Here is a 10,994-nt window from a genome sequence, read left to right on the forward strand (position 1 = left end):
TTAGCTTTTTGGGAGTTTGTCTCAGGATTGCTGGGATATCCTTGTGTTCTCTGTACCTCCTTTTATTATGGCAGTCTGTAGCGCATGAGTGAATATATGTGCAGTGAGAAAGAGGATTGTAGCAGAAGCTCCATCTCTACTTTCAAAAGTGTGAAGGCTTCATGTATGGATAGAGAGGGAGAGACAGACTCTCATGTTCTATATACAGTGGTACCTTGGGTTACAGACACTTCAGGTTACAGACGCTTCAGGTTACAGACTCTGCTAACCCAGAAATAGTACCTCGGGTTAAGAACTTTGCCTCAGGATGAAAACAGACTCTGCTAACCCAGAAATAGTACCTCAGGTTAAGAACTTTGCCTCAGGATGAGAACAGAAATCGCGCAGCGGCAGCGGGAGGCCCCATTAGCTAAAGTGGTACCTCAGGTTAAGAACAGTTTCAGGTTAAGAACGGACCTCCAGAACAAATTAAGTTCTTAACCTGAGGTACCACTGTACCTCTTTATGTGAATATTCTAACCAAAGATGCAATAATACAGTGGATATTTTAGAACAGGGTTGCCTCCTGGATGGCTAATTTGTAACTGTGGAGCCAGTGCTTAAGCACAGCACTTAAGCCGGCCTTCTCTAACCTGGCAAGTGCTTTGGTGTGCTATCAGCCCCTGCTAGTATGTTCCACAGGCAGGGATGAATGGAGTTGGAGTGGACTAGGTAAAGGGACACCATCTTAAGTTGTCAGTGGCATTTGCTGTGTAGCACGGAATGAATCTTTTGCTTTTGCAATGGAAACGCTTGGTGCTATCACTGTATCACACTATCAGATCACTGGCAGGGAACCACAGTGGAGATGAGCTTCATAAGCTTTGCAATATTCTCCCAGAGCCAATTCAGGTAAACAGATCACTTGGTAATAATCCCATCATGTGCCAGCTTTCTCTATCAATGACCATGGCCTGCGTATGACAAAGAGGTCTTCCCTGTAGAGATGTGGGCCGTTACTAAGGAAAGCAAGAAACCTGTCTAAGAACAGACCCATTTTTTTGCTACTGAGACAGCTGCATTAGGTCTTTTGTTTTCCTTTTTCAGTCTCAATTTAAAAATCTGCATACATTTAAATAATTGAAAAGTGTGCTTACATTTAATGCAATTAACATGTTACGTTAATTCTTTTTCCCTGTGGGGAAGTTTGCATCTCTGTTTGGTAATGAGTTTGCCACCATGAGTCTGCACCACAGCCAGCGAAGGCCTAGGAAGATTATTCTGGTTCTGAGATATGTTTGTTAGTGAAGTGGGAGGTTTTGCAGAGGAAAAGCCTATGTGCCTTAATTCCACCCTCAGCCTGTCTCCTCCACTGTTCCCTACTTTACACAGTGCTGATTGCTGCATGGTGGTAGAGGGCTTTTCTTATGAAAAGTTCAATATATATATATTTTGTTAACTTTGCTGCATTAAGTGTGCATTCTGTAGTTGATTTCCTTTGTAATGCTTTATTTTTAAATTGGTAAGTTAATATTTTTGTTTCTTGTTAATTATATTGCTTGGAATATTAACTTTATATTTGACTTTCTCCAGTAATGTTTTATTCTGGATTGTTTTATTTCACGTTTTAATGTAGTTTGTAAACCCCTTTGAACTTTTTTCTTAAAAATATAAAGCAGTATAGAAATGATGATAATGATGATGATAATAATATATTAATGGAAATAACTATACACTCATATCCAGATTGTATTGTCCATTGAAGCATACAACTATCCTTTCTAAAACATAAAACATAGAACAAAGCAAATCTTGATGTAATCCTTAAACTGCTGACAGCTGTTTTTTAATAGTGTTTTGTAAAGCCCATGTGCACATCATCAATACAGAGAAAGGGAGAGGGGGATGTCCCAAGAGAGGACGAAAGGAACTGAAATCTGTGGCAAACTGTGCAGTTTGCAAATTTTGAAAAGGCAACAGTGGGACAAAGGAGAACCCGGGCTGCATTGGCTTCACTTCAGAAATCAGATCATATAATCCAGAATCTTGAGAGAAATTTAGACCGGCAAAATTTCCAAAACATTTCTAGTTTATGAAGAACACTTGGCAATGCAGAGCAAAACCAGGTGAAAGCACTTAGCCCAGAACCAGTGTCGGGGCTCCCATTGCTTTGAACCGAAAGCTTCACTCTCCTGCTTGCATCCGTGACTGTATCCCCTCAGTGGTGAGTGTTGAGGCTCCGTTTGGTTTCTTCCACTCTTAAATGTGTTTGTCCTCAAGCCTCCCTTGCAGACACTCACACACAATTATGTATCCTTGCTGGGTGACACACAACATGAAATGACTCTTAAATATATTAGCCCCAAACTGCTGTTGTAAATGCTGCAGGCCAAGGATTTCAACGATAAAGATGAGCGTTCTGCCAAAATTACTATTTTTGTTTCAAACAATTCCAGTAATCAGAGGGACGGCTATTTTTAAGGAATGGCAAAGAACAATTTCAAGGTATATCTGGCAGGGTAAGAAGCCAAGAATTCAATTTAAGTTATTAACAGAGGCGAAAGAAAGAGGTGGCTTCGCCCTGTCAGACCTGAAATTATATTACAAAGCATCATGTCTCTGCTGGTTAAAGGAATGGATAAAATTAGATAATACGGAGTTGTTAGAGTTGTTGATAATAGATTTGGGTGGCACGCATATTTATGGTCTGGAAAGAAGAAAGGTCATTTAGGCTTTGAGAACCACATTTTTCGAAGAAGTTTGGGATAGGTATAAAAACCTACTTGAGCCAAAAACCCCACACTGGTTGTCCCCATTAGAGGTTATGAGTGTTAAAAAAACTAATATGAGGAAAAATTGGATTACATATGGAGGGTTAATTGTTAAGGAAGGGGGGAGGTGGAAAATGAAACCTTATGAAGAGGTAAAAGAGCATGTATATGATTGGTTGCATTACTTACAAACAAATGAAATGTTTAAGAAGGACTTTAAAGAATATGGTTATGCAGAGAAAGAGTCAAAATTTCAAACAGAAATAATAAACAACGAATATAAAATATTATCCAAAATGTATAAAATTTTGCTGGAATGGCATACAAAAGATGAGGAAGTTAAATCGGTTATGATAAAATGGGCCAGGGATTTCGGATATAATATACAAATGGGCGATTGGATTAAATTATGGAATGAAAATATGAAATTTACTGCATGTACAGCGTTAAAAGAAAATATTATGAAAATGATGTATAGATAGTACATTACACCGGTAAAACTTGCAAAAATGTATAAAACATGTAAGAAATGTTGGAAATGTAAAGAAAAGGATGGTACTTTCTATCATATGTGGTGGGAATGTAAAAAAGTGAAGAGCTTCTGGGAATTGATTTATAATGAACTGAAGAAAATGTTGAAATATACATTTGTTAAGAAACCAGAGGCCTTCCTGTTAGGAATTATAGGAAATGAAATAAATAGAAAGGATTGTAAACTTTTTCAATATGCAGTAACAGCGGCAAGAATATTACTGGCCCAGAATTGGAAACAAGAACAAGTACCAACATTAGAGGAGTGGAGAATGAAGCTGATCGACTATGCAGAACTGGACAAATTGACAGGAAAGATTAGATATCTACGAGACCAAAAGTTTATCAAGGACTGGGGAAAGTTGGTGGACTATTGGGAAGGCATAAGTGATAGAGAAATAACGTTAGTGGCATTTAAAGAAGCTCTGTAAAAGTCAAAGAAATATTGCAAAAAAGAAAAACAGGTTTCAAAGGGTATATTGAAAGGCAATAGTGAATTTAAGAAATGTGTATTTAAAAATTAAATTTGGATGATTATCAGAGAGGCTGAAGGAAGTCCAAAAGTGAAAAATTTGTTAAAGTTGAAATGTGATGTGTTAGGTATTTTTTATTTGGAAATTAATAAAAAATTATGTATATGTATATATATATATATATATATATATAAGTAAATGCTGCAGGCCATAGCGAGATATGGAAAACAAAGCAAAGACTCAAGCCATATAATGATTTGCGTTTGGTAGAGGTGGAAATTGAGAGAGCAAAGTATTCTTCAAGTCCAGAAAGGAGAGGTTGCTAGCAAATTATAGGAGAGGGGGACAGCATATGGAGACCATTTTGGTTCAGTTTTTAAGTGAATGCAATATTTGATGTTTGAATTTGTCCTTGGAAAATTACAGTTTATTAGAGGAAAGTGCAGTTCGCTACAGAAATAAAACAGTTGTTGGCTTTCTTCCAATCTTCCTTTTTTAAAAATACACACAACAAAATATGTTGTCTCTGGATTCTTCTATAAGGATGTTTTCTCATTTCATGTCAGAGCATTCCACCAAATATAACCTGCCAACAAAGAATGGAGATCAGAGGGATAAGATGCAGATACATAGATTTCAAGGGTGACAACAATGACTTCCAGTGTTTCTGTGCTTGTTTGTTTCATGCTGATTTTAGAGCAGGCAGTGGCAGCTAGGGGGTGGGAGAATGATTAAAAAACGGAAGAGGGGAAGACAAGAATTTAATATTCTGAAATATTAAGTATGGTGAATAAAACCACAGAGCCGAGTTTCTTGTAAACTGTGTCGTAACCATATTTCTCCTTGCAGCACTCCGACTCCAACTGCAACTTGAAGAAGCGAGTCAACTCTATGACATCTCAAACAGATCAATCTCTCGAAACAAGCATGTTGTCCAATAGTGCATCTCAAAGTCAACAGACATCTGTTACTACGCCACCGCCACCACCGCCACCACCACTAATTGGAGGCACGAGTAAAATAGATCAGTACTCCAGGATCCTCTTTCCAGTGGCATTTGCAGGATTCAACCTGGTATACTGGGTGGTTTACCTTTCAAAGGACACTATGGAAGTAAGTAGCAGTATTCTCCAGTAATATGAAACCCGAATCTGTATTGAGCTGAATTTAACACCAAAGGAGAAGTTTTTGAATGAATAGCTATACCATGGGCCCGCCACATACAAGTACTGTAAGAGTTTGCTTCCAGGGGTCCACGCACAAAGGCCAAATTGCACAAAGTCAAGAACCCCTGGAACTGCCTCCACAAAGTGGACTGCTGCTTACTGTGATCTGAGAAGGTCACGGGAGGCCCCTGAGAGCTTCCCAGAGCCCTCCCTCGACCTTCCCAGACCCCTGTAAGTGAGGAGGTGCCTTCGTTACCAGCCTCTGGGACACTTCCAGAGCCCTCACACCTCCTTCCCAAAGCCTGGTAAGCAAGGAAAACCTGCTAGGTGGATGGAATTAAATAAATGAGAAGTGGAGAACTTTGTCCTGCAAGCTTACTGTAGTTGGTATCTTAAAGTCATGGTCAAGGCCATGACCAAAAGGGATTTACTTTTCATTTTGATGGAGGAAAAATCAATTCATGAAAAGGGAGGGTGCAAGTATGGATTTTCTTTTTCTATTAAAGTGACTGGGCAAGCTGGTTCATGCAGGAGTTCCTTCTCCTACACAGTGAGTGAGAGAGAGACAGAGACAGACAGAGAGCGCTAGAGAATATAGCTTGACTCCTAAGATAAGAAAGTTTCACATTCCTTCTCTCCTGCAACACCCCTGCCAGCCTCTCTATAGGGTCTGGGGCCTCTCCTGAAGAATGGGGCATGGGGTGGGGTGGGGTTGTAGGCCAGGGATGGGATACAGAACTTTCCTTCTGTAAACTTCCTCAAGTTAACTTTTCTTTAGGATCCAAGCCAATATGTTTATTTTGTATTTGTTTCTTAAATTTGTATCTTGCCTTTCCACCAAACAGTACTTAAAAGTGGCAAATGATGGCAATACAAATGTAATGGTTGTTCAGAAGTTAAAGCCAGATGAACACCTGGTGGTTTGCTTTGGAAGTCACCAGCTAATCTGACCAGGAGATGGGCTGAATCGGGGTAATCAATGTAGAGCCCTTCAGATGTTGTTGGGTCTCCAAACTTCCATCCAGGCAAGATGGCCAGAGGTCAATGTTTATGGGGGCTGTAGCACAGCAACATCTACAGTGCATCATATTGGCTGCCCCTAGGATGGATAGAACAGTCTGCTGCCTTGAGCCCTCATATGATTACCATCACCTATGAACTTGTTGATGTCATTTGACTCTTCATATGTGATAATAAAAGCATTAAGAAGCATCCAGTTATATTTGAAAACAGCCTACTAGCTCCACTAGTTGCATTCCCCCTGTTCACAAGGGATAAATAATAATAATACCTGGAAATGAAATATTATAACATATTTGGCTGATATGGGGTGGGCATTTTAAAACTGAAAATCTACTTACAGTGAAATTATCTATGAAGCTAAATCATGTTTCCCCACAAACAGGAATAGCAACTCCTAGGGAAATAGGTTGTTTCCTAACTGTATGGTGGTAGCCTAGATCTTCAGGCCCAGTAAAAGAATTCTATTTGAGGAGTAATTGGTTGGTTGTGTGGTTTAAGAATCCCACATAGTGTTTCTTCAAGTGTAATTTATCTGGGGCAAAGTGACAAATTCAAAACACAATCTCCAAGGTAAAATTATAAGCGGAGGTATTTAGACTACAGCACTTTGTGAAAGTCAGGTTTTGCTGCCGTGGGGAAATGTGGGTTTACCACTGAAATGCTGACAGATGTTTAATTGCAGAAGCATGCCTGGTGATGTTTATAATTTGCAAAATCAAAGTATTAAAACCATTGTTTTAAGAGGACAGACATCCCCTTCTACGCAAGATCAATTTGCAATTAATTTAGATGGAATGTTGCAGTACACAGCTTCTCTATCATACGCACATGACTTTGGACGAATGCCATATATTTTGTAGTTTATCTAATGCAAACACACCCTTCTGGTAATCACAGTGGGATTTACCACTCTGCAAACTAGCACAGACAGTCACAAGCCAAGTACAGAGATTGATGGAGTAAGGATTTTCCTTTCCATTCCATTAAAGAAGCTGCCTGTGTGAATGTAGAATTAGGGACAAAAGAACATTAATTTTTGAAAATGCCACAAATAGATTCTCTCACTCCAAGAAGATTTGCTACAAAAAAAATGTGGACCTAAAATAAAAAAGTTTATAAACATTTTTTTAAATAGACAAATGAATATTTTAGTCTTCCAGGTCTTTAGCTGAGCTTTTAGGATGCCAGGGAATTTCACTATCAGAATGTTTATCAACAGCACAGTTTCTGAGAGAAAAGCATAAGATTAATGTTTTGCTGAAGATAAACTTCACACTGTAACTGTATGCTTTGTTGGGCAGGAGAGACAGGAGCCCAGGGAGGCAGAGCTGTGATCTGGGGGCTGAGTGGAAAGAGGAATTCAAGAGCAGACAGAAGGGTCAGGAAAGGAAAAATGAAAGATAGGATGGGTAAAAGAGTAAACAGGCTAGATAAAGGATGGTTTGAGAGAACAGGAAGTTATGAGTACAAGGAAAAGTGGGTGGAGAGGGAACGCCTTACACCGAGGAGGAAGAATGTATTATTTAATGTGATGAAAAGAAAAGGAAATTAAGCTTGGGGGGGGGCAAGGTCATGGACCCCGTTGAACAGGAAATCCAATGACACAGGAATAGTAGGAAGCTGGATTTTACACTCTTATTTGAAACAACCAGCCACAGAGCATTGTTAAGTATAAAGTATAAGTATACCTACGGTATATTGTCTAATTTGCAATGATAATGAAATATCTGCTGGGAGGAACGCAGAGAGAAGAAACTACATGGTGCATCTGCAGCAGCACAACTGGACATCTTCATCTGCCCCAGCTGCAACAAAACATGTCTCTCCCACATCGGTCTCTACAGCCACAGCAGGCTCTGCGACCTCCCAACAGCTTGACTTCACCCCCAAAGGCACGCTCCTCCATTTTCTTCCGAGGAAGATGGATGCCAGCACAATGACAATGGAACATATACATTGGTACCTCTGATTACGAATTTAATTCGTTCCGGAGGTCCGTTCTTAACCTGAAACTGTTCTTAACCTGAGGTACCACTTTAGCTAATGGGGCCTCCCACCACCGCCCCACCGCCGCCGCATGATTTCTGTTTTCATCCTGAGGTAAAGTTCTCAACCTGAAGTACTACTTCTGGGTTAGGAGTCTGTAACCCGAAGTGTTTGTAACCTGAGCTGTTTGTAACCCGAGGTACCACTGTACTTGTTTGCTCTTTGTTTCAAAAAGATGAAAAATAAAATAAAATAAAAAGTTGTGTTGAGGTGGAGAACTGGATCTGACTGATGGGCTGGATTCTTGTCTCCCCCACCCCTAATGGGCCATGTTTGACAGGTTGGTGGGGTTGCTCACCTGACATCACAGTGATGTCAGGTGACCCATTTCCCCCATGTGCTTTGAAAACAAGGCATGTGGACAACGGCACAGTTCTTAAAACTTTTAAGCATGAACTTCAGAATTATTCACATGTAAGCTTTTATGGAGCTACATTTCAGTTACTAGGCAGGTGGGAGGGGAATGTGTAGAAAAGAAATAGCTAGAGAGTCATTGCCATGCACACTTCATATTGGGCCTTATTGAGTCACGTCAGCTACGATTCTTCCATACAATAAGCTGCTGATTTAGGTCTTCTGAGACAAATGAAAATCAATAGCACCCGTGTTGCTGATTGACTGCCCTGTAGGGAGTATTTTACTGAATTTTCCTTTGACTCTTTCCTTTCAGTTTTTTGAACCTACTGCAATGCATCTTCGAAATGACCATCAAACCAACTGATGGCTGCAAACTCAGGTGTGACAAAGGACCAAAAGACTCACCGGGCTAAGTGACTGGTTCTAAAGACAATTGTGGGGCTCTGGTCACTGAATGTAAAATACTTCAGTGTTTGAAGACATCACTATGAACTCTTGGCACACAGACGGCACAATCCATGTAAAGTATGTACCCCATAGAAGGTGATCACTGGAACAAGTCCTATTGATTCCCTTTGTGTTTTAGCTTGTTGGCTAAATAGCTCAGGGCTGAAGCTTGGGCTTAATTATTTACTTATGTTCAAATTGTTGCTCCCTACAAGGTGCTGTTCTAGGCCATGTATCAAATTGCATAGCATGGTGGTGGAATAATACTGGCACAAACATCAGGGTGAGAGGCTGCCACTTAACCAAAAAATTCAGACAAGCACACTTGTAATTAAGCTGACCTATAACCTGATTCAGGGACGCGGGTGGTGCTGTGGGTTAAACCACAGAGCCTAGGGCTTGCCGATCAGAAGGGTGGCGGTTCGAATCCCCGCAACGAGGTGAGCTCCCGTTGCTCGATCCCTGCTCCTGCCAACCTAGCAGTTTGAAAGCACGTCAAGTGCAAGTAGATAAATAGGTACTGCTCTGGTGGGAATGTAAACGGCATTTCCGTGCGCTGCTCTGGTTCGCTAGAAGCGGCTTAGTCATGCTGGCCACATGACCCGGAAGCTGTACGCCGGCTCCCTTGGCCAATAAAGCGAGATGAGCGTTGCAACCACAGAGTTGGTCACGACTGGACCTAATGGTCAGGGGTCCTTTATAACCTGATTCTATGAGCACTTACTCATGAGTAAGTCCTGCAGAATTTAGTGAGGCTTACTCCCTGGTAAATGTACATAGGACTGCAGCCTTTGTCCCACCAAGTTAAATGGGAAAACATGAGCTAATGCTGTATTTAAATATTCCAGGGACAGTAGCATTTTGTAACAAAGCAAACTAGACTCAGAATAACACCTTAACATCCTGTATGTACCCTGCTTAAGTCAAGGTCTTTTAGATTTTTTTAAGGTGATGTATAACTTTTGATAAATGAATAAATGAAATTCATAAAAGAGCAGGATCTGCAAGCTTCCTTTCATGTACAACTTGGGGCCAGATGCAACTAAGCTGATGCGCTGGTGGAAGCCAATGCACAAAGACTTTCCTTCTTGCAACCCCTGCACTCTCCAAGTTTTAGAATGCAGGTGGGATAAAAAAATATTAACCACCGGGAACATTTTCCTGGGAGAATATGGGCAGGATAAGGATGAAATACTCTTTCTGCTCTCTTCCATAAAAAGGTGCCATCACACCTCACATTAATGTTTTGAAGCAGGGGGCTGGGTTTTTCTGGTGCTTATGCTGGTCTTTCAGTTCCTTCTAGTAGCAGAGCAAGATAGGCTGCAAAGTGAGGTTCTGGGTAGGAGAGATCAGGGGGAGAAATCCATATCTGAACGATTTGAAAAGACTTTTTTAAAGCGACCTTAACAAAGAGGCAACACTGCCAATGGGGTTCTGCCTCAGGCAGCCAAATGTGCTGGGCTGAAAGGGGTGGGTTGCTTCTCCCTTTTCAGATTTTACTCCTCTTCAACTCCAGTTTAAGCAGGAAGCTTTCTAGAACACAATCCGGAACTGAAGCATGCCCATTGTTTTGGGTTCTTCCAGCTCACTTGAACCTTTCCCCCCTTACGCAACACCCACATCTTTGGGGGCAATGTTGCATTGAAGTGCACATGAGCTCCTGCACATTAGTAAAACACTACATAAAAAAGGGATCTTGATACACCAACATATGCCGTCACATAAAGGTTGGTTGTTTTTTTTACATAATGTGCATTTGACAAAACAACACAGAAAAAGATTCTTGATGCAATCATGAATATGTCTGCCTCAAGATGGATAAAGCACAGCATTTGCAGATCAGTAACACACAAGGAGATCCCTTGTAATGTTTAGTCCTGCCATCTGTAATGTCTAGAGCCATCTAGTCTGGAGAAATAAACACATTGAAGTTCCCATGCTTCACCTCAAGTGAGCTGTAGATTAAGATGCATGCTATTGCTAATGGAAAAGTTATAATTCTACTGAGATTAATGAAATTGTTGATAAACACCAGGTGAGAATTTGGCTTAGAACTAGCAAAAGATTAATATATATATTTTAAAGATGAATGCTGCACATTTCATTCTGCTATGCATTTTCATCCTACTGTATGCATCCCCCCCGATTAATTTTTTTAAGAAGAAAGATCTACAATTATGATTATGTAAATTGCTTGAAAG

General features: G+C 40.4%; 1 protein-coding gene across 1 annotated transcript in view; it reads left to right on the forward strand.

The window, feature by feature from the left end:
- The window catches only part of GABRA6 (gamma-aminobutyric acid type A receptor subunit alpha6), a 32,315-nt gene extending 23,565 nt beyond the window's left edge, over positions 1-8,750 (forward strand). Inside the window, exons 9-10 of the mRNA XM_083721123.1 lie at positions 4,604-4,867; positions 8,660-8,750. Coding sequence (XP_083577249.1) covers positions 4,604-4,867; positions 8,660-8,710 — 315 coding nt within the window. The 3' untranslated portion in view covers positions 8,711-8,750. The remainder of the gene's footprint in view (positions 1-4,603; positions 4,868-8,659) is intronic.
- The last annotated feature ends 2,244 nt before the right edge of the window (positions 8,751-10,994 follow it).

The sequence above is a fragment of the Podarcis gaigeae genome (assembly GCF_964106915.1).
Source record: "Podarcis gaigeae genome assembly, chromosome: 2".
NCBI classification, from domain to species: domain Eukaryota; kingdom Metazoa; phylum Chordata; class Lepidosauria; order Squamata; family Lacertidae; genus Podarcis; species Podarcis gaigeae.